At 43.5% G+C, this 25,068-nt stretch overlaps 1 protein-coding gene across 1 annotated transcript in view; it reads right to left on the bottom strand.

The window, feature by feature from the left end:
- Window positions 1–21,882, bottom strand: part of LOC120841721 (parathyroid hormone/parathyroid hormone-related peptide receptor-like) — a 294,650-nt gene extending 272,768 nt beyond the window's left edge. The window contains exon 1 of the mRNA XM_040212683.1: window positions 21,774–21,882. Within this exon, the coding sequence (XP_040068617.1) occupies window positions 21,774–21,882 (109 nt within the window). The remainder of the gene's footprint in view (window positions 1–21,773) is intronic.
- Window positions 21,883–25,068: the final 3,186 nt, after the last annotated feature.

The raw sequence follows: 25,068 nt of genomic DNA, 5'->3' as shown, positions 1-25,068 counted from the left end.
GATGCGATGCTGCGCGAACGGTTTTGAAAGAGCTGCGTACTGTACTCCGGGCGCAACGGCTTCCGTTCGAAGGGAAAAGGATTCGGGACGGCGAAGTAGCGTCTTGCATCTTGAGTAAGCTAACGGTTCGTGTTTGCCCGCTCAATTTAGCGGGGAAACATAAAAAAATTAGTTTCACTGCCAGATTTCGCGGGAAAATTGACGTCACGTGACATACGTACAAATTCAATAGGGAGTTTTCGTAGACCGCGTTTCCCCCTCCGCTAAGCCCTCCGCAACGAAGAAGTTGCTATTGCGCCTGCGCGCCGATAGCCTTGACTGTAGAGTTCCGGGTAACGTAGCGGGTTGCGGAGGGCGTTGCGGGACGCCGAAAACGATCTACGAAAACTCCCTAATTTCTCGCTAAATTTAGCGGGGCGGTTACACCGATGGCGACGCCAACACCGCTTAACTCGGAAACGGGTGCCTTAGAGCTGCGACTAAAATCCATTATTTGATTAACTCGCGTTCCGATCGCACTTCGTCATATTGTCACACATCAGACATACAACCAAATTTCATTTGTCTTTCAATCTTCAAATTGCGCAATTGATTAATTGGTCCAAATTCCTGGAATAACTTCACTTTAAGGATGTTGACAATAGTTAACCAATTACATGAGACTCATGCAATATAGATCAATCAACTGGTGTCTTAGCGAGTACATATAACTTGTTGCTTGCACGACTGAAACGGGCCCATATATCATTATCAGGTGTTATATTTGCACGCGTATATGGCGATATATGAACGTATTTACGCACTTATACGGCCAGATCTGGCAGTATTTGCCCACCTATTTGGCGAAATACGGCCGTATTAGCTCCCAGATCTGGCGAAATACAGCCCTATTTGACTGCTTATATTATCATATCTGCCCGTATATAAAATATATCAGGCCCATATCTGACATTTTCGTACGGGACGAGCTGCTGGAGCATAAAAACGAAACAAAAAGTAAGGATAAAAATGACCGTGCAAACACTTACCGAACTTTGCAGAAAAAATGGTGTCGCCATTCCCGACGAAAATAAAAAGAAACGGGAAAGAGGCGAACAACGGCGAATAAAACAAAGAAGCTAGCAAAAAACTATTTCAACGACGACGATCGTTGCGGCGCTTATAGAAAAAAAGAAAGAAAAATAAAGCAGCAAATGAATAGCTGGTGGTCGCCACCGGTGTTGAGTTCACGACAAACAAAGCGGAAGCAACAGACGAAACTAATGAAAAAAGAAGAAAGCGTCCCTTTTTTTTCAGCTGCTTGTTGTACATTTCTTTATTTGCTTTCTCGGCGTAGGTACGAACTAAAAACAAAACAGGGGAAATAAATAACGTAGTGCAGCTCACACTGCCCGGTAAAAAAGAGTCGCAGAAATGTTTTGGTCGCAGGCAGCAATCTTCTATATGTGCTAGCAGTGAGGAACCTTTTTTTGGTTTCGAATTTATTTTTCCAGTGACTTTGGCGGGTTGTTCGTTCGCTCGCTTGACGAAGCAGTTTAAAAGTGCATTCAAGTACTTGTTGACGTAGGTGTCCGTAGGTTGACGCAGGAAGCAGAAGAAAGATTTTCCACCACATCGCACAAACTTGTTCTTGCAATGGTAGGCACCACATCGGACAAACTTGTTCTTGAATGCGGCCGGTTGATCAACAAACGATGACCCGTAGCAGACGTGCCGGCCGGAGTACACAAATAAAATTCGAATAAAAATGTATAACGAGCTCACACTTCTTAATATATTTAATAAATATCAAAAAGCACGTATGACGATTTTGGATTAGAAACTCAATCGAAGGCGAAAATAGGAGGTATCGCAGACGACAGTTGAAGAAAACAACAACAACAACAGCAAAGTTGCAGACGGCCCTCAAAATGCCCGGGCCTAGCGCAGACGAACCGGGGGTAGTAAGCGCCGAAGCGAAGGAAAGGGAGTAAAAACTAAGCCAAACAAAGCAAGGTACGCGATGGTTTACACGTCGGGCAAAAAAAAAGCAAAAAGAAAACAAAAAATATACACAGCAACATATAAGCAGGAGGAAGAAATAACGCGGCAGAGTGGCGTCGCCTCAAAAATATAAAAGAAAGAAGACTCAAAAATGGAAAGAGTGGAGACGGTTCAACGGGTGTCGAAGAAGCAGTGAAGAAGAAGATGTTGGTCGTCCCCGCGCTAACAATCGGAATTTGTGTACTGTAAATAACGTGACTGAAATCACCTTTTTTCGCGGGGCTACGACGCTCTCCCCTTCTTTTTTTGCAAGCGCGAGAAGTCTGCTTTTTTCGTAACTATACTTTTGTTAATCTATAATCGCGTCAGATTTGATTTGCATATGCACAACGACTTCTTTCGGAGCACACTGACATCGCCGTAACGTACGTGGTTCGAAATTGACTTCTGCTTCTTCATCCGGAGACGATCTTAACGGGATTAGCCAGCTCGCCTGTTCGACGAAACGGTTATAAGCAAGACATTCATGAGAAATGGGAATTGCAACGACAAAACGAATTGACTGATAAGAACAATAAAGTTGAAACGAAGCTATGTTCTGAAATATTTGTACATTTCCCTTTTTCACGAAACAGCGCGAAGGCATACATTCGTGTTTTGCTTGGCTTACATAAGTTGTGACAGAATGTTTTCTTCGGGAAAACTCCGAAATTGCACCCAGAAAGCTGTAACATCTTTCCCACGCGAAGAGAATGTCCTTCACTCATGAGCTGGCACCCATTTTTTAACTTTCAAAGCTGCGAATGTCCGTGACAATTTTTTTTCGTTGGTCACCTCGCACGGAGATAGGCAAAACCAATGCATTTTGGAGAATTTGTCTCCTAGCGGAGACTCCGAGCTCGCCAGGGGCGCTGCAATCACTTTTCGCCCGTTTTCCGCGGGAGTTGCCAGTATTGGCTTCCACGGTATTTGCTCTCCCTCTTTAAATCAGTCTCTCCTTAGCCCACCCAACTATGTTCCTTCAAGACTGGACCACACATGCAAGATTGCCCGACCCAGGACAAATCTACAGCCCACCAGCATTCATTTTTACCCGAAACTATTGTGGACTGGAATGGCCTTCCCGATAACATCGCCACCATCGCAGATAACACCAAGTTTCGCCTCGTACTTAACCACCACTCCCCAGCGTAATGCTCCTCGGAGCACTGAGGGTATTTGTAAATAAATAAATAAATAAATACTACGGCTGCACTTGTCAATCTTCACTCATTACCATTATATACGAGGTGCAGCCTGTCCCCATGGGGAGGAGTGGTTCCCTAGATACCTTGGAAGACGGGCCCTTTCCGACATTTGCAAGCTGAGATGACATGACACGTCACTGCCGCATGTCGGAAACAGAGCGGGCCTTAAATCAGCAATGGTTGTCGTCTACCAAGTTAAGCGAATTCGAAACTAAACAGTACACAAAGAGCTGGTCAGAAATTGAGTCCGCCAAAACCAGTCGCCGGGATGGTCTAATTTGTTAAGGCGTCGCCCCGGACAGGCGAAGGTTGCGGGTTCAATCCCCGCTCCTGGCCCAATTTTTTGCCAGCTCTCTTTTCCTTTCCCTAACTTTAATGCAATAAATTCAATAATCACCTTCTCCCTTCTTCGTTCACAGAAAAAAAAATATATATATATACATACAACAGGTTTAAAAGTAAAAGGCGAAACGTGCAAGTTCTACGTGCCCAGAAACGGTTAATGTACGAGAGTAGAATCATGACCCTACTGACTGCTGCACCCTCTTATATACTCGACATTTCAAAGACACTCCTTCGCTGGAGACGTTTTCTGCATTAATGAAGTTCACAAGTATGTTGCTTTGTTCTCGTCACTATTTCACGCAAAGCATGGTAAATTCAAGGTAATTGCATCAAAGTTAAAAGGTTCGGTACCGGAAATAAGTATTCATCAACATCGCTAAGACAATCCCCACAAAATTTGTTCTCGAGTGGAAAACACCGTTCGAGGAGCGTTGCACTCCTGATTTAACTGTACCTAATATTTTTCATACCCTTTACACACCCTTCAAAATATAAAGGCTGCCATACAACACCTCCCTAGTTTGCGATGAAATTGCGTTTATCACTCAATACGAGGCTCCTGAAAGGGTGTAGTCACACATGGAAAATGCTCTTCACGCCCCTTAGGGTGTACATAATTTAGTGCGCATTATCCAAAATTCAAGAATTACTGTTCGCCACAATCTCGATTACTTTACTAAGGGTCAGCCACGAGAAAACACATCCCTTCGCAGATGAGCAGTGCATGCTGCCACGCTCACTCACTGGTACGCACACAAATATACCAAATTGCATATTCGGATATCCGGAGAGTTGCCTCAAAACCATCCTTCCGGAGTAATTTTTTTTTTTTTTTTTAACTGACATATGCCTAGGGCAAAGGTTTCGTTTCTGGGCTTAATGACGTTGTTTTTTTTTTTTTTAATTTACTGCGCTTTAATCTCGATATACGAACAATTCAAAAGGCAATTGACGCGGCTCCTTGAATCATCGATCTTTAAGTTGTCATGCAGAGTACATGTTCAGAGTAAGTAGATCGTATCCCAGAGATTTGCGTATCCAAGAAGATTTAGGAGGAGGGAGGAACCTGCACGCTACGAATGCGAAAGGAGTGTTAGCGTCTTAAGCACGCACGCAAGCGTTGGTACCTTGCGTGAGGGCCTTATTACCTAATTCACAAAACATTTGCGAGATCCCGAACGCAGCGAAATCACACATTTCATTATTTTAGCTACCAAGACCGGAACTACGGGCAGTTACAGTCTTCGCTTCTTCTTAGCAACCGCCGATGATTTTGATCTCTAAAATGAAACCTCATCGACACCGCTTCCGTTCATTTTACGTTTACAGCCTCGCTTCCCACTACACATTTTCGCAGGACAGTGTTTTAATAGTTCCGTAATTGATCAAATGATATAAAGTTAATCATGTTGTAAGCAACGAAAATCGTTCAGTTCTCTTTTTTTATGGTGTGTCATTACATGTTTTGATTTGAGAACAAATAAGTCAGACACTAAACTAATGTTCCTCGCGAGCGCCAGTGGATGCTGTTTGAGTACCTTTCATGAAAAACAGCAAGAAAATCAAAGCCGCGTACGAAGGTCGGTTTTCTGAACAACCGGAAAACATTGGTTCTTAGATCTCTGATGCCAAACATTCTTTCACTCAAGCCTCATCCTAAAATTTTGAGTTTCACACAAATAAAGAAACGTTGAGCTAAACTCTTTTTGACTTCAGCTGCCGCGGTGAGATTTTCCTGTACGTCTTGAAACCCATCTTACGTTGTGTTCCATCTGTGCAAGCCAGGAGTGAGAGACCTCTCTCATACATTTTCAGTGTGTGGGAAATGTTTGATGATTGTAAAATATAAAAGTGAATTTTGGTATATTTTTCACAGTACATGTCAAACAAGGAAACTGGCCTGCTTTTGACGACTATTCCATCACAAGAAAAAAACAAGTTTTGATGTGATTGACCTTATAATATAATCTAAGTGTGAAGTTGTATCTAGAAAGCATTAACTATTATAATTTTAATTGAAAATGTTAAAAAAAAATTATTTAAAGGCAATTATCCTCTCAGCAAGGTTTGGAAAAGAAGCATGCCCTGAGTTGTAAGGCCTTAAACTATGTCACCTGTTGATAGGGCGCGCAAAAAACGATCACCAATTTGTAAGAATAAATCAACTTGCCTGTATCACGAATTTAATGCATGTTCTTTTGCTCTTGAGTGGCGTATTCCCCAGCAAAGGCAATCGTATTTCGTGGCTTCCACGCCGTCGCGCCGCGTTGATAGAGCGCTCCCTTCCCCACTGTTGGGAGACATCCGCGGTCGCGTTAGCTCTATCTTCGAATACATCTGACCCCCTGTTCCATCTCTTCTCGGCCCTCATTTCCAACTGACAAGAGACGCGGTGTCAATTTGTCAAGAACCCAACGGACCCGCAGTCTGGGTCACCGCTCATCTGATCTCTCCGGTTCCCTTCCTTTGTCCAGAGGTCGTCAACAGCAGGGACTGCCAGCACAGAACGACAGAAAGAAAGTGAAAGCTCGGATTAGGCTGTCGGTCTTTGCGTTCTATCATGACAACCGCTCAGTTGTGCAGTGCCGCTTGGAATCGTACTGACGCTTTCTTCCGTTCCCATTAGCTTCCATCCAAAAACCGAACCCCGCTATGCTTCCTCCCAAAAGTTCTGAACAATGATTTGTAAAGCGCGGATGCGCCTACAAAAGGTTGGACGATATGTAAGACGTGTTTTTTTTGTTTTTTTTTTACCACATAAATAGACAACACATCACCGAACGTTCGGTCTCAGCACAAATAAAGGACTAGAGGTTGGGCTCAAAAGTCAAGGCTTCAATACTTAGCGTTATCCGATTCAATGCCTAACATTTTTGCGTCAGCACTGCTATGTTTCGAAATTGAAAGTGAGCGTTTACGAACAAAACGTGTATATTACTCCAGTCATTGCCTACTGAATGCTGTGCAGTTTTGCTTATTAGGTAGTGAAACGCTCTTTGATCATTCGGAGTATCTCTCTGTAGCCGCATATCGGATGCCGCTCATCTGTCAACACCCGTTTGGACTGGCCATTTCTCGCATGTGTGGTAAGCACTGGAAATATTTGTACGTCTTGTCTGTAATCCTGTTTTGTGCAACCGGAATGGGAAATGTGAAAGTTCACAGGGAGAGTTACGTAGTCGTTTTGACCCAAACGGTTCGTCCTTGAACGCTTTGCCGAAGCCACCGACCATGGACACTGAGAAAAAAGAAGGAGAAAAAAGGTAGCAATGGCGCGTTTATCTCCCTTCCAGTGACGCGCCCCCAAACAGGCTCGAGAAGAAGGGAGGAACGTGAGTTTTTTTTTTCCTTCTCCCAGGCAGATGAAAGAAGAGTTGCACCCTCCGACCTCATCTTCTTTCGGTTTTATTATTTGAGCGCGTCATGCGCGTAGTTTAATATAGGTTGTTGAGTCGATTGAGATTCAGCGGTTGCTAAGGCCGGCTGTGATTTCGTCTCCCAGTCCAAACGGGCAAAACACCTTAGTCGCATTGACCGGTTTTCCACAAATTTTGTCAAACGAGCAGACGAAGCCGTACAACCAGCGAACTTCCGGAGCAGTGCCTCAGCCCTCCATACACTGGGCTAAGGTGATAATATCCAGATTGCCAAGCCATTTGGAACAACCTGACGACGTTGATGGCATTATGGAGATCACGGAAACTGCCACCAAGGCAGGTATGTGTTTCTGCCTGCTTGCCTTCTGTGCTGCGTTCGGCTCTCTTTCTTGATGCCGAATGCAAACCGACCATCAACCTGGTCTTTAATTTCCGCGTGTCAGCAACATATCAACAACATCGCAATGGCAGTGTGCACTTTGTAAACGGAGACTGGGATTATCACCGTTGTGACCGTTTGTCCGCGTTTCGTCGGTGTAACAGCAAGATCAGATGGTGTGAACTGTCAGGCATTGCCAGGCACTGACTCCGCTGGTCGGGCCGTGATCGGAGGATGCGGAGTGTCGCAGGTTGAAATTCTTCTTTACATTAGAGTTTAAGACCGTTTGAGCAATTACGGTGCAGCCGATCGGCCTACGGATAGCCATGTTCGAACGCTGCTCTGAACCGTACCTCCTCTCGTGCAGTGGCCAATGTGATTGTCGTCTGCGATGTCCTCTTGTCCCCTCCCCGAGAGCAATTGTTCTCTGGGCAAGGACAGAAATGTCGAAATACGACTGGATGTACACATATTTAGAGTTTGGAATTTCAGAATTAAGAAGGAATGGTTTATAAAAACAGTAAAGGAAAGCTATTCTTTATTTTGTTGTTTAAATATTGTCAAGGAGTAAGGAGAACAGACGAAAAATCATAAACTCACAAGAAAGTTTAATCGGCGAGCTTGCGACAAACAAAATAAAGAGCAAGCGTCGGGAAAGCAGAAAAAAATGGGCGGCGATTGGGCGGCGTAACAAAAAGCAAGAGCGAGACTGACTCAACAAGGTCGCGGGCAGCTCCTTTTCTAGTGTGCTTCGGCATTGTGAAACCTCGGCCAAAAAAGTTCGGGCATCATGAGTTCGGGGTGAGAATGAACACGCACTTTCGAGAACAAGAAACTAGGGTGAAATAATAAAAGTTACGCCAGGATTAAGAATAAACACGAATTTTCAAGAATACCATGACCGGGCGCTGCTTGCTCGGCCCTGCACGCGGCAATATGCTATGATTCCTGGTGAGGCTACACTTCACGTGGTGCGCAGGAATCAGCGATATAAGTGTTCGAGGTTTCCACGCCGTAGCTCCGTGGACTGCCTGCCGCTACACCTGCCGCAAGCCGCGGCTGAAGTACCGGCAGGCAGTTCACGGAATGCTCGTGTTACGCCCTCATTTGATGCTCCTCTTGCACCGTACAATAGGCGTAGCGTCCTCGTTAAGCCTTAGTTCGATTTGCTCAATTCGCGGTAGCCATATTGAGATGAAGACGAGGGAGGAACTTTGCTCCACTGTTTGAGAAACCAAGGTTTTTTTCTCTTTTGAAAGGAACATCGGTCACAAGTGCGTTTTCATTTTAGAAAGGACTATGTACACCTTTTTTATTTTTTTCTTGGAGTGTGCGTGCTCAAGCCGGTGGGTAATTAGAGATGGGTTTCTCGTTCTCTTCTCCCATTCGCGTCGCTATAGTCGTCACAGGCAGAATGGCTGGCGACTCAGTGAAAATAAAAGATGGCGGTCGCTTCGGTAACCGTCTCCACCAGCTTTGCCGGGCGTTTGTTTATGAGAGCGGAAGGTGGTTTTCCATCCTGCAACTATTCACTTTATTTGTATGATCGAACCCCACCATTGAAAGGGCTGCTCACAATGGCAAGCGATAGCAAGTGTTGTGAACTACGAATGAAAAATATATATTGTTATTCGGTGTAATTAGCCGCAGTGGCGACCACGAGCAGACCAAATGATCTGGTTCGGCGGCACAACACGTGAGCGATCTTTCAAGTTTAAGAATACAAAGAAAACAGCGCCTACCTGCGTGATTGTTCAAAAAGATTTTACCGTATCTATATTGAAACTTTTTTTTAAATTCCGACCGCTGAATGATACGTCGGCCGCATTACTTACATCAGTGGCACACTGTGAAATGCGAGCCGCAGATCTGCATGCACACTGCAGAACGTTTCAGATGTTTACTACAAGATGGCGCTGCAAGTCAAACGCAATTGTCATCATTGTTTAGACGGTTGGTCCAGTTTAACGGTTCACTTCAACGAAGGTAATTAGATGAGCTCAGTTACTGAACTTTACATAGACGCTGCTTGCACGAGCCGGTACGCCTCTTTCTCACCTCGGCTCGGTTCTCGACGTTCGACGCGCCGGACGGCTGTATAGACCAACTGAACTCTCTGACATCACTCCGATGAGGTGGCACTGCGGTCGGCACTGCACATGCGCAGATCCTTAACCTCAGGGGAATCTGGTTTCTGCGCGCGCGCAATGCCCTCACCCGGGGGCAAAACGCGGGATTGTATATAAACAGAGTGTTGGACGATAGTAACTGCAGTGTACCCTACGGAACACATACGTTTAGATGCACATTGCCTAGATGGCGCTCCGCCGTACTTTATAAAATGCACAGCATTGAAACAATATACTATATGGCGCTTCAATCGAAGGGGGTGGACTGAAGTAAGTGAAGGGGGGGGGGGGGGGGGTCAGGGGGGCTCCGCAGGTGTTCTACAAGTAGTATAATCCAGGAACGTTGACTGAAACACGTTAATTTTCACGTATGGTAGCCGTGTCATTAGAACACGACTCAAAAACCTCCCTATTATGACATGTGCAGTACGAAATGGTCGCGGTTTCTCAAGCGTTTAAAAATTTAACATCGGACAAATGATTATACCTTCTTACATATATGTTCTTGTTGTGATATATGCCACCCCATAAATGCAGTGACTATATTTCAACCCAATATTACTGCTTCGTCCCTTGAAAGATTCAAATATGATTGCCTTAACTGCTCCCTAGAGACGAGGGCGAATGCCAGAGCTCGGATCCGCCAGCCCACGCTCCTGAATATAACACAATGCGACGGATAACCTTCTGAATAATTAGGGTGCCCTATACCCTTCCAGTCTATCTGAGCCTCAAGCGAGTTGCTAAAGATAGCACAAAAACCATGTGGATCTTCACTTTTTCAGAACACTCTTCGATGCTAATGGATCAGAAAAGAAGACACCTGTCGATGTTCGTCTAGCAACAAAATAATATTGACCCGGAGCAGTTTCATGTAACCTACTTTCTGCTCAAACTCTCGTGGGAGTCCTTAGTGCTGAACTTTTGCTATATGCTATCATTTGTCCTGAGGAAATATTTATCGGCTAGCTCAAGCGTATTCACCTTGTAACCGGCCGTGCCAGCTCGTGCAGCCAGCGGCACAAAGAAACATTGGCTGGTACTAGATTTCCATTAATATCAGGTGGTATTTGGAGTAAAGAGGAGCTGGCACTTAAAGGAGCCCTGGAATCATATTTAAACGTCTACCTTTTTTGCGGTTTCCACGTCTCTTGGGGCTCGGGCAAGCCAGCGAGCACGGACAGAGTACCTAAATATCAGTGCGTCATATTTTAACCGGACGACGCGGAAACCTCCTCCACCTACGAGGGCGACCCGCGTTGCCGAAAGCGCGCAATATTTGACGTCTTTGGTCTTGGGCTTACTACTGGTCAGAGCCGCTGAAAGCTTTTTTTTAGTCGAGATACAAAATATAAGTTTCGCGAACCGTTTCAATTATGTATGAAAGTAGTTTTTGTTCAGTATTTTCGGTCAGAAAAGACACAAATGCAGTGCATAAAGTACGGAAACAAGAAAAGGCCCGTCGACAAACCCGCCACCAAGCGGCGGAAAAAGCGGCGCATGCTAGAAGGGGCTAGTGGGACGAGGCTCCGACGCGCGGCGAGCGTAGAAAGGTCCCGGATATACGTGGCGGCGCTGCGGTCGTATTTTCGTCTCCAGCTCGACGCAGGCCCTCCCGCGGCGGAAATGCATGGGAAGCGTTCTAGTGAGGGTCCCTTGATTCTCCTGTTCAGCGGGCACGGCGGAACCGCTCGTGATCACGGCTCGCTATATGCCATTTTCAAATGCAAACAACGCTCTTAACTGTCCCCACGTAATGCTGCAGTAGCTATGGGATTGTACTTTACTGGAGAGTTTTAGTATTGCGCATAGAATGCACATAGAAGGAAATGCCAGTGGTGTGCGATTGCGTTAGAGTTGCGTGACCCACGTTGGTCCGTGCGCCTCATCGTCATGCGCCATCCAAGACCGCAATTTGGGGCTCCGCGCTCACGCAGTGTGGAACATGCAAAGCTGACGCAAACACACAGCGCTTGCGTTCGTTCGTATACGCAATACTAAAACTCGCTACTGTTTTACCGGCTTCAAACGCCAACGAAACTTGCTGCAGTGAGCAGACGTGCAAGCAGATAGGCATTCCTTCAAACTGGAAAGGCATGAGATTCGCCAAACGACGGAGCGTAAAAATGAAAGTAACCAAATGCTATAGATTGATAATTTAACAAAAAAGGTTTTTTTTTTTTTTGCTCTTTCTTTTATTTTTGGGCATTTGCTCTGGAAGGATATTGGCGGCGACTTTGGACGTTTTGCCGATTGTCAAAAGTTGCGACTTTAATAGCAAAATATACTTTACCCACAATTAATGTAATTTTACATGGATAGAACGTTTTCATTGATTTTGAGGCTCTTTTTATTTTATTACTTGGTAATTAAAAATGCTGCATTTGGCACCAGTGATGATAATTAGCACACTTTTGATTGTCATATTTGTTCGCGAGTTGAAAATTAGAAAATAAGCAACAAATTATATTAGAGCTTGAAAAATTATGTATTAAAATATCTGATTTTAATATTATTATAATTAATACAAATCGCGGCAATGTATGCCCCCAATTGACGCCAAGATCAGGAAAATATGCCATTTAACCTTAATAGTCTTTAAAGAAAGGTATAATTTTGTTTTCTTTTTAGCATATGAAGAACTCTGACATCGTTATCAAGAGAGACAAACAGTCAAACACTGGATGTAATATATAAGCCTATCCGTCACGCGTTGCTACAAAAAACACACACACACGTCAGCTGTCTGACTCGGATTACGTCTTTGGGTTGTTGCAGTGCGAACAGCGTTTACTAATTTTTACGTTTTTTGGACATATTGTAAAAGCTGGAATTCTTCTCTTATTATTGTGCTTGGAATGATGTTAAATCAATTAATCATCTAAATATCCAAAAGCCCACGAAAAAGATTGCAGTTTATTATTTTTCATGACAATTATCTGAGCGAGAAAAGGCAGTGAGAACGCACAAATATCAGCACTGATTTTTTCAACAGCTACAGCTACAAATATCAGCCTGGATCGAACATGTATGTCACAAAATAAAGTTTTCACGAACAACTTCTATAACTAAAGAATTACGATGTGCGACAGACATATCTTGAATTATGAAAGAATTCGAAATTAAGACCTGTAGAGGTGGTCGCCTTTATTTATTATTTTTTTCGACCGACAGGACGGCATACGTCCCCGCTCTGTTTTGTTTAGCCGCCTGACGGCGCTTCGGTCGGGAATGGGGAGGCGCTTTGGGAGTCGAGTGTCGCGTTTCAAGGGGTCCCGTGCCGTTACAACTTGGAATTCTGCTTGTTTGTGAGCTTTTCCCGGTATCGGGGAAATGGCCGCGGGCATGTCACTTTCTTCCTTGCATTTCATGCGGAACCCCGGTTTTCGAACCCACGTGAAAACACTTAACTTGCCGACGAGAGCCTGCTGTCTCAGCGCCGCGTGTGTCTACCCCTTGACCCTGAGACGCGAGGCCAGATGTAAAGGTTTGCCGGGGAACCCACGGCCGAGACATTAACACGTAACCGGTCGCCAGGTCGTTTGTTGGAAAAAAAATTGCTTCAGAGTTCTCGGAGTCGTGTCTCGGAACTCTTCCGTGACGCCCGGGGACCAGGCGATCCCTATATATTCTGCATATGCCTGGCGTGTCTTTCTTTTTACCTTGTTGCCAACGGCCTTTAGCGGTGGCATTGACGTGCCCCAGCCGACATGTCTCGGTGCTTCTCGCCGTTCGCGAATGTGTATCTTCTGTGGCAGATAGGAAAGCCATAAGCCGTGTTTTATCCTCGGCTTCTCAGAACCAAGGCTTGGCTTTTGGTTCACTCTCGGAGCAATGACCTCTCACCCGATTGGTCGGAAGTGCGTCGTGATTAGGCGTCGCAGTTTGGTCCCTCTAGCCAATGGGACCAGGGTCGAACCCTGATTGGCCTTAACGGGTTTGAGCACGCTGTTTTAGACCCCGACCAGACAGGGAAATCTTTGAGTTTTGGAACTGGCTCGTGAGCGACCCCACTGACGTTCAGCTCCCGCGGTGCGCCGCGTTACCTGTCGTGCGCGACAGCGTCTTTGTCTTCGCGGCTACAAGGTAGTCGCCGTCCTTACCGTGCGCGGTAGGATCATCTGACGCTGAGGCGTCTCAGTCTGTAAGCCGTGCGCGGCAGTTTATTGCAGCGCGGAATCTGTTCGTACTTGTCTTTTATGTAACTGTTTGATTCTTTTTTTTTAATCGAAGTAAAGTTTCGTTCATCTCGTTAATCCTCCGAGTTGTCGGTCGCCTCTCCATCACCACCAACGCATCCAGCCCTCCAGCAACTCTACTTCATACACGGTCCCCCGGTCCTCACGGCAACTTCAGGGTGGACCATCGACGTCGGGGAAAACAACCTACCTAACATCTACTCACCTATATCAATAAATTAAATCCAAAATAGATGTTAGTTCCGGTTTCGCTCCGAAATTAAAACGCGCACCATTGCGATAATTTTACGCTAAACACCGTTCCTGTTTTCAGGGTAAAGAGTTGACCTGCGCTCATAACACCCTAGCTTCCTCGTATTACCAGAAATAATTTGTGTCGCCCAGTGAAGCCAGCCAGCACACTAGACAGGCTCAACAGCCGGCACGCATCTCCGACCCTCACTATAACCGTCATCTTCGAAAATGAGTGGCGCCACCTATAGTTAGTTGGAGTCGCGAATACCGGCTCGAGGATCCGACCGGTTCAAAGCGTTCCGAATTCTTTCGGCGTGGGCTTGGCTGCCGATTTGGCCATTTCGCGGTATGACAGCGCGAAGTGGCTCCCGTTCTCAACTGATCTTTACCCCGTGTTTGCTGTCGTTTGTGGCCAATAAAGTGTTATGCCGAATTAGTCTTTAATCGCGCAGCAAATGCAATGCGAGCCGCCCTGGCCGCCCGCTTCATACAGCATATCCAACACGTGCTTTAGTGGCTCCTTCTCGAGCCGTCGACACCCCGTGCGGCAGCCGTGAGCGCTCCATGAGCTCACTACTCCTCCTCTACTTGACGTCCACTCAAGCCAGGACCTAAGACGTCATGAAGGAGGTTATTTTTTGCTTGTTTTTGTAATTCGAATTTGCCTATAACTTTTAAAATAAAGCGAAGTTTGAGAAAAGAAAAGTTTCTTTTAGTTACGACGTTCAGTGCGCTCTAGGTTCGGTGCAAATTAAAAACCAGTCAAAAAGTTGTTGCAGGGCCCCTTTAAGAAATGTCGGGACGATAGCCAGAGTTGTCCTACCGGAAGCGCCGGTAGTGCTTCAGCGGAAAACAACCCGATGTAAGCAAGACTTCCTGCGCCTCAATTAGGTTCCCAATGGTGGTTCCTAAGCTCTATCGGAGACAAAGACCATTACTGCGCATGTTTGGCAAAACAAATATAAATATGTGAAGCTTTATACGCCTATAAAACAATTAGATGCGCTGACGCGCCTACACTGCACCGGCCTAGCTTGATTTCATAAGAGAACGGAGCCTTCTGACTTTCACGTTCTCTTCCTCAAAAAGCCGTCATTTTGTTGTCGTGCAAAGGTTTTTCTTGAGAGCACTTGCCACAGGCTTTTAAAATAAATAAATAAATAAATAAATATATATATATATATATATATATATATATATATATATATATATATATATATGCCGGGTGGTGTTTGTGCCTGGGAAATCAAATTTATCAGGCTGATTATGAACAATACCCCTATTAAAATGAGAAGCATTTACACAACTAAAAACATTTGAACCGTTGTTAAGAAACGCAGGCTTCGTTATTTCCAGATAGTTGCAGAAAGAAGTGCTCAAATAGTAAACTTCTGCAGTGCGGACACCAGTTATGACTCTACCGAAGCAAAGCAACGCGGGAATATGAAGTGAGAATTCTATGAGGTCATGCCGTCACTGAACGTGTACCATTTCATACCTCAACGGAGTGGCTATATGTATCAAAAGAAACGCATTATTCTTGTTCATTTCTGAGCTCAACTGACTTCAAACCACAAACAACTCCAGGCTAACTTTCGACTACCATTTTTTCTCATCGAACAGTACTGAAATATTTGCCTGAGTCTGAGGAAATCTTGAAACACAAATTATATTGGTTGTTTCAATTGGGATTTCGTAGAAGGGGCCAAATGTTTGGTAACAAACGCGTCAACCTTCTCGCTTGCTGAGCTCAGCTCATTTCGAATCCACAAACTCCACGGTAAATCTCGGATACTTTGTTTTAATCGAACACCACCGCACTATTTGCCTGAATCGCAGGATGTATTTAAACAGAAATTATATTGGGCGTTTCATATCGAAGATTAAAAAATTGACCAAATGTTTAGTAGCTAACGCTTTCATCTTGTCCTAAGCTCAGGTGACAACGAAACCACTAACAAAATCATGGTAGCTCTCGGATAACTCTTTTCAATTGATCGGCGCCGCGATATTTGCCAGAGCCAGAGTTGGAGTATTTATTTAAGCGCGATATACTATCGTGTGTTTTAGTGAATACTGAAATATTCCGAGCTATAGTGGTGTTAAGAGAACAAGAAACTCTTTTCAGGAATCGACTGCCAGTCACGGCTGATATCAGACATTGCAAAAGATATACTAATAAGTTAATAATGAACTAAAACCTACTAATTTACTTTTCAGTTGTAAAAATATATACCTGGTTTACGTTAAAACCTTTCTAAGCCCCATCAAAAGCGGTTAGAACAGTGAATTCTATGAAGTCTTAAAGCACTTGCGAAGCCAGCGGGTGCAGTAAAGTATTCCCTCCGTTTGCAGGCACAAGATTTACGACTGGAAAGCGCGGGTGGTATTCTTATCACCCTCGTTTTTGCATTGCCAACCTTGCGCTTGCTGCACAAGCGAAAAGTTTAGCGCCCCCCCCCCCCCCCCCCACGCACACACACACTTCACAGGTGCTTCTTCTTAAAATTAACTGATTTAGTGTTTGTTTTTCAGACGATCGGAAAGCTTTTAATAGAAACCGTATGTTGTTTACTAACACAAAAGGTGCTTAGTAAGCTTTAATTACTTATTTGGCTGATTAGTATCGGTTTTTAGTGTTTATATTTGACTTCCGTCGTGATTGCTTGTTTTTTTCCCAGAAGGAGTTTCTTTTACTTTAAGGCCTCCCCCCGCCCCCACTGGTAGGAATGTTCTCTATTTTAAAATTTTGATTCCGTGGGGAAAATCGTTCCGTCTCAAACAGGCCCCAAAATATATGGAAATATAAAAAAAAACTCCACAGCTTAAACCTCCCGTATACAAAATATAAATGCAAAAAAAACTTAATGTTCTTTTGTTTTTTTTTTGTTTTTTTTTTAACGAGCAGCATATGTTGCCGGAATGACATTCCACGGGGTACATGGAGAGGACATTGAGAATATATATAGTACTTTTCTTATTCATCAATGGCAATCTTTTTAGCTGTCATTGAGACTTTCGCGAACTGCAGTCGCGTACTGCCGCAGAGCAATCAAGTTTACTGTAACACGTCGCGCCGTCTAGCTCAAAATATCTGCAATACTGGGGAGGCCCTTTCGCCAGCCCACTTGCTCGTGGAGCTGCTCACGCGCCACTTTGAAGGTGTCGATTCGTGCGTTTTTCGGTTTTTTATTCTTAACAATGCTATGAGATGTCGCAGAATGCCAAGCGTTGAAGCTGTAGGCACTTTTGCGTACAGGACTGTCGCAACGCCGAATGCCTAGCAGGCGTAAAGCTTCGCAGGATCCCGTTGAGGCGATGGGAAATGCAACGCCGTCGGAGGTGAATAAATACCGCTATACGTGTAAATAAGCACTCTGTGCGGATTGCCTCACTTGAGCTGGTGATTTTAACATAGACATGCTTGCGTCCTCCTCACATAAAATATAATTATTGACTGTATACCAGCCATACGGACTCTTCAACGTTATTTCCCAGCCTACTCGCATTACACCCCGAAATACGGCGTTGTTGGATTTATTTTCAAGAAATATTTCAGAAACGGATGTAGTTGCTGGAGTTGTTGGGGAAACTATCAGTGAGCACCTTCCAATATAGATGCTTACAAATGTAGACTACAGCTCCAAACAAAATATCTGGTGATCAGATTTATTTTAGAAATATAAGCCCACGAAACATTGATCTTATTGAACAACAGATAAGTTCTGAAGTCTGGAGTGCGATACTGTCTAGCGTGTCTGCTGACGAAGCATTTAATTGTTTTCTTAAAAGGTTTAAAATGATATATAATCGCTGTTTTCCTTATGAATTGCATAAGGTTCCTCTTAAGTCTCGCAAACCCTGGGTTACACACGAAATAAAAAAAAATAAGATAAATAAGAAAAATAATCTCTACCACAGTTTCGTGCAGAGTAAACATGGTAACATCTCGGTTGCATTTAAGAAACTTAGAAATCAATTAACAAAAACTTCAATGCAAGCTAAACGCGTGTATTTCAATAATTTATTTAAATATGACAATAGATCCGAGGAAATATCGAAAAGAAGTAAATGAGTTAATAAAACAAGGGTGGCATGCGGATAAAGTAGCAGAAATAAAAATCAAAGGTATCGTCGTAAAAGGGGTTGCTTTGGCCAAAACGTTTAGCGATCATTTTGCTACATTTGTCCAGAGTGTACACTGTGCGAATGCCTTAGGTATGTCCAGAAGGTTTCACATAGTATGTTTCTGTTTTCAACTGACGAACATGAAGTATTTTCTGTTTTCCAAAGCTTAAAAAATAGTAAGCGCTGCGATATATATGATTTTCTAATTAAACCTATCAAGCATGTTTTGCGGTCAATTGTTCCTTGCTTAACACATTTTTAATCTAGTCTAGCAATTGAGAACGGAACTTTCCCCCAAAAAATGCAGGTAGCAAAGGTATCTGTGCTATATAAAGTTGGAAACAAAAACAACCTAAAAAATTATAGACCGATTTTTGTTTTACCGATATTTTCAAAACCTCTAGAAAAAATAGTACATCACAGGTTTATAGTTTCTGCGAAAAGTTTTCTATCTTAACGCCCTGTCAATTTCAATACGGATTTAGGAGGGGTTTGTCTACCGAACTTGCGTTGTTAAAACAAAAGGAATTATTTTAAACAATATTGAAAAAAATATTAACATTCATAATTTTTTAAAGGCGTTTGACCGGATCAATCATGACACATTACTTCAAAAGCTGCGTATTTATGACATTCGTGGCGATGCTCTAGATATCATTAAAAGTGATCTTAGTTATCGATACCAGTGTGTTGAAATAAATAAGAAACAATCGGATCTGAGGAAACAAATTGCTGGCGTACCGCAAGGGAGCATTCTGGGACCACTTCTTTTTAATCTATACATGAATGACATCGTAAATATTTATAAAAATGTAAGTCTCAATATTTATGCTGATGATACCGGGATATTATTTTTAGGTGATGACACTGATCAAATTGTAAGTGCCGCAAGTATTTTTGGGGGAAAAGTTAAATGCCTGGACAAATTCGAATTCATTAAAAATGAATGGCAGTAAGACAAAAGCCGTGTTATTTAGATCACGAAATACAAACTGTTTCTATACGTCCGATATTTCTCTTGGAACACACTGTATATATTTAGTTGAAAGCGTAGAAGTTATTAGAATTATATTTAAACAATACACGTCATGGGACCAGACTGTGCAACAGATATGTCAAAAATTATCAAGAGTTGTAGAGATTATGGACAAATATCGCCACATCATCCCAATTTCGGTTATGCTTCTTGTATATAATTCTCTCTTCTACTCCAGATATAATTATTGCTTCTTGGTATGGCGGAATACGATTGCTACAAACGTAAAACTAATACATACTCTACAAAAAAAAGCTCTTCGTTATACATGTAATACTGAGTATAATAGTAATAGCAGTCCATTTTTTGGTATATTGAATATTGTACAGATTCCTAATCAGTATTATTATAAACGTTTTCTTGCATTGAAAAGATCTTTTTTCCAAAAAGAGAATATATTCATGTCTATTTCCAACCTTAGGATGAGGGAGCATGAAACTAGGTCTGCAAACACATGGTTAGTGCCGCACTCCAGAACGAACTACGGGAATTAGACGATGAAATATATAGTGCCTAGTTTTCTTTTTTTTTTTTAATCGCCTGAGTGAGTTGAATGTAGAAGTTTTGAATGAAACCATAAAAAATGTACGTTCCATGTTTGTGAGAGAGTGCCCCTGGAATTTGTAAATTTGGCTAAATCGTATACTTTTACCCTTTTCCAACCTCCACCATCTAATGTTGTTTATTTTTGTGCTCTAAGTGTGATGCTGAAAAAAGAACATTATGTGTATGTACATGCTGTCCTCTTTCGCTGCTGTGGGGAGGCAGAGGCTCGGTCAAGCAACAACTTATTGCCCTTTTCTATCTGTCTCCCCTCTCCAAACGGAGAGAAATAAAGAGTTTCAGTTTCAGCTGGATTTCTAGATGTGCTATCTGACTCGATACTTGGAATTCATCCGCTCGACAACCGGCATTAACTGGAGTTAGAAACATTTTTTTGGTACTCTCACTGCGCTCTCCTCCGCGGATACAACTCGATCGAATGAGGTTTCAATGTTGTTTGAGCGTTACCGGAATGAGCGTTTTCTCCGCTTCGCCGGCTGCAGAGCGAACTGGCGTTTGCGCATTTAGCGTGATCACGGAGCTGCCCAATAGAGTTTTTGTATTTCGACCCGCGTCTATGCGGTATCTAACTTCGACCCCGCTTCTAAAAAACAGCCTACTCAACAAATAAAAGAGTGAACGTACACCACCAGAAAAGGTTATCCGAGCGGTGTTTATTTGTATTCTATGTAGAACAGAACAGCACATTAAATCGACGAGAACGAGCATCAGCTTGCGACTAGCAATTGCGTACGACACTATTCAAACTACAGCCAGCTTGCACAAAAGACGCATTCCTTGGACACCACAATCGTTTTCATTATCTCGACTAGGGAACAGGAAAGAAGCTGATTCTCGAAATCAGGTCAGCTATTTATGCGGGAAGCGTTCACTTGAAAATTGAGAAGTAGGTGAGGGTGGGGGAGGGGCTTTTAGATCTGCTTTTGTATAGGAGGAAGGCTCGACGAAGTTTTCCCTTCTGTAATTTTGAGGCGCGTAAATAACGTAAAAAGGTTGAAACTGCCTTTTCCAACCTGCTTTCACTTAAAGCTTGCCGTAATATCAGAACGTTTAATTTTGTTCTGCTAGTTCCCGTTTTTGTTTGTCTAAAACTATCGAGCGAGGCACCTACTAAAATATTCTACTGCTAGAATGATACAACCAAACGCATAAATATTTGATACATTTTTTTTTTAAACAGTCGGTAATATAGCGCGCGACAACACAGCGCTCGGAGTTGGTAATAACTCAGTCACGGGAGGGTACGCCGGCGGCGCTACCGATTTTAGCCGTCCCAGTGTTCCCTCATTTGGCCCTGGTGGCGCTGATGATGAACCAATGGCAGCGCGCTCTGAAACCTTGCCCAGCGCCTATACGATCTTACCGTGAAACGCGCGCCTCTGCAGCTACTTGGTTGCTCCACTAATACATAATTCTTAGTTTCCTACCCTCTTACACAGCGTAAGCGGAGGTGGGGATGAGGAGAGTAACATCAGCGAGTGTTCACGCAAATCATCTCAACTGCGCTGCTTGGACGATCACATATCTGAAACAAACTTTGGCTAGAGCTGTTCAGCTTTGCTCGTTCTCCAACGACATACGGATATGTTCAACAGCACATTAAAGATAAACGCCGGTGCACTTAACCTTTTTACGTCACAGTGGTAAGATGAGTGCAGACACAGGCTAGAGACGAGTGCTGTGTTTGCGTCTAACCGGACCTCGTGTTCACTCAACGTGTAGGAGAACGCTCGGAGTCGGGCTCTTGCCCAGTTGCTGAATTGACGTCACCCTACTGTGATGATGTTGAGGGGAGTTAGAGCAGGCTGTACCTGGGCCTTTATTTTTCTAGGCGGTGTATGCACATGCCGTATTCGTGCGAAAGAACGCCTAAGTTAGCGGAGGAAAACGATGGCGTCGCTCCATCAGAATGACGGTGAACAACTCAAGGCAATGGAAACCTTAACTCACATTCGTCTCTAGAATTTGTCTTGAAGGTTATCTGCTGCCCAAACAAAGCCAGAGGATTGAGAATGTAGCTCGATGAAATCGTTTGTTTATACAAGTTCCCACGTAAGTACGCTACTTTCGAAATAAACAGTCCCATCAATAGCGAAAGCTTTTTAGGTGTAACGTAAGACTATGAATTGCTGCCTGTGTGACGCGAACTCACCGCCAGAGTCAAAAACTGCGCTGCTGTCATTCTTGAGGCAATCCAACATGGCCTCTTGAAGAGCGCTGAGCTGCATTTTGGAGTCTTGATCGGCCAAGATAATCTGCATTTCAAAAACACCGAAGAAAATGTCAGTGTGATCACCCGGTTCTTTAGTAAACTTTCCTTGTTTCAAGCACCCAAAGAAACCAAAATTATTAGTGAAAACAAAACCGCAGCAAACAAACATATAGGCCAAACGACAAGATTGTTTTCCAACATTTATCTTGTGTAGCAGAAAACTCATTTCCGGCATTGCGGCAAACCCGTGTTTACCTTCATCTAAAGCGGCAGAACTACTGCACGTAAACCTGAATAGAGCAAACACGTGTCCGTGTGAAAACGACTTCCGTGCTGGGCGCGTTGTCTTGAAACATTAGGGCCAGTTTGTTTTCCGGGCACGATCCGGATAAGGGCCCGTGTCGTGTATCGACCGCCGTCGCTTTTGCTGTTGCTGCGCTGTCGGTAACACATTTGTATTTGTAACCGAGGTAGAGAAAAACGCAGACGGCATGAGGGGCCGGAACAAAAATAAATGGAAAAAGAAAGAGGAAGATATAGAAAGCTTTCTGGATTTGAATAAGGTATCACTGCTTGATACAAGACTACTCTTAACTTTCGTGGGGGATACGAGCCCGCAAACCGGAGTCCCAAGCAGCACATTTCCACGGCCCCGGCTTGGGCCAGGTTGGCGCGAGCTAGGGCGAAATCGGCTCAAGCCTGGCCACAGCTCGAGCCAAGCTGGCCAAAGTATGAGCCGGGCCTAGTGGTACTAGGGTAGTGAAGCAACTAATTACATGTATTTAGGTTTCTGCAATAAGTTACAAATTTAGTACCTTAATATTTTGCAAGGTTCGATATCATGTTAGCAAACGTAACTTTGGCTTACTTGCATTCTCGTGTAAATCGCAATGTGGTTTAAAAACAGCTAAGTTTAAAAATTCTAGATAATCTCTTCGGGTGGGGGCACTTTTGTTTACGGAAGGCATTTATGTATTCTGGCAAGCTTGTGCGGAATCAGAACCTAGGCAATACTAGACCGGCTTTGAGCCGAAAAAGAGCAACGTCTATAAGGCTCACACTCCGGCCGTCGAACTTTCGGGATAGTTTCAAAAAGCTGCCACTTGTTGGTGTGTAATTTATCATGCACAATACCCGTCTATCAAGTGGTGCAGCAGTTCAACGACCACAGGAGCTTGCCAGACTGAAACGTTGAAATGCTCTTAAATAAAAGCAACACATTTTATGATGTTAGTCTTCACAACTTTAATTCCAGATGTCTTTTGACGGCGTAAACTTGTTTCCCGGGTAATTCATTTCGCCCCATAAGTGGCGATGCCAATAGTTTCCGTTTAGATATACTTGCTTTCGTAATAAAGACTTGTTTTGTTGTTTCAATGTATTCTACTCACGCATATACAAGCTTGGTTACGTTTTATTGCGGGTGTTCATGCACTGCAATATATTACGCTCACAAATCAGCACTATTTCGACTGCTGTAATAAAGACACCAGATCTACGCCACTGCCTTGAAACATGCAGTGAGTGGCGAGTCAAAGAAAACAGGCCTAAAGAGGAGACTGAACGGCACGTCGGTAATCACACCACCTGTAGCCCCTCTTTAAGTGATGAAGTATAGTTAACTGTAATGCAACTTAGTTGCCGTTAATAGCGGTTACTATAACTGGTTACAATTGTAAAAACAAAACTCTAATTGTAGCTTAATTACAACTCACCTCAGCGAATAAAACAAATATTAACGCAATTATTTTTGAATAAATTTATACCCCTCTATCGCTAGGGCATATCAGCCGTAGAGGCAATCGGGGCAAACTGTTTTACGTGTTTTTATAGACCTTTCCAAAAATCGCCTTCTGGACGCTGTCATATCTTTGTTTTTTGGGTTGTGGAACGCTTCCTGAGCTTGCGCTGTAGATCTGTTGTGCGGTATATAAAACTATGCGCATTCTTCCACAGCTCAGTGACTCGGCAGTTTTCGTCCGGGTGATAAGCACTGGAAAGGTCTGTGCTCAAAGTAAAAATCCCGAATACAGATCTGTTCTACCTGTAATATCATTTCCATTTCCAATGGGAAATTACGTCTTAGATACTGCGGCAAGTCCGAAGTATTAAATATCGCCTATTAGGGATATCAATTCTTTGCGACATCCCGTGAAGTCTGAGGGCCGCGTGCCAACGTGACTACGAACCAACAAAGAACTTCAATGGCGCTTAAGCTTCACCTTTAAGAGTGGAAGGCGATAGCGTTATCGGGCCCCGTTCGCAAAGCCTTTTCATAGCTCTAGCTCGTTGCCAAGCCGTGCTAGCGTGTGTGCGTGGCCTAGTCGGTTCGCTAAGTTTGGCGGGAACAATTCCGTTAAATTGAGCGGAAAGTTTTTCCGACAAATTGAGCGGGTTCATAGGGTCATGATGTCACAGCCAACGTTATTAGATTACCTCAGTTGTGGAACTCCCGCGGAGGAGGGTACCCCCCTTACTCACTTCAATCCGCCAGCCGTCGTTCGAAGTGCCATCTATATTTTCGTTTCATAACTATGCGTCCCAAAAAGTCTAGCTGAAGCGCCAAATAATAATAATATAATAATGTGTTTTATTCCCTTTACAAATGCACATAAATAATGCTGGCCTACAAAAGCAGTATCCTGCTTGTGTGTAGGACCAGACAATCCAGCGAATACATATCAATACATCATGATAAAATATCGAACGACTACAATGTGGCCATTGATACCAACATTAATACAAAACAGAGCCGCAATTCGGCACAAAACAAAATGAACACAACTATCGAAATCACTAAGAGGCAAGTATACTGTGATGGGAGTAAAGCAGTGTTTATGGAGGTAATGAGAGGCACCAATTTTTTATTTCTTTTTTTAGTACTTTTATCGAATTTATTTTCATTAAATGCTCAGTGAACTCATTAAATAAGGTGGAAATAAAGTGAGCTCTGCATCTTTTTCCGTATCGCGTGTAAAATCTGGGGATTTTAAACCTTTCTTTGCGCCTTAGGTCCCTAGCCTTGTCCACTGAAACCTTGAAGGTTGCATCGTAGAAATAATTTATAAACGTAACATATCTATGAAAATTTTTAAAGAATAAAATTTGGGGCTTCTTTGCTTCATCTTCCATATCTAATGTTCCGTACGGAGTTCCGTATGTAATGTTTTTCACCATATGTTTAAAAATTCTGCCTATTGCATGTGTCCTGTATGGAGAACAGTGACCATATATG

Source organism: Ixodes scapularis, unplaced genomic scaffold (assembly GCF_016920785.2).
Source record: "Ixodes scapularis isolate PalLabHiFi unplaced genomic scaffold, ASM1692078v2 PGA_scaffold5__190_contigs__length_132052651, whole genome shotgun sequence".
NCBI classification, from domain to species: Eukaryota; Metazoa; Arthropoda; class Arachnida; order Ixodida; family Ixodidae; genus Ixodes; species Ixodes scapularis.
The sequence above is the reverse complement of the archived record's forward strand: the minus strand, read 5'-3'. Positions and strand labels throughout refer to the sequence as shown.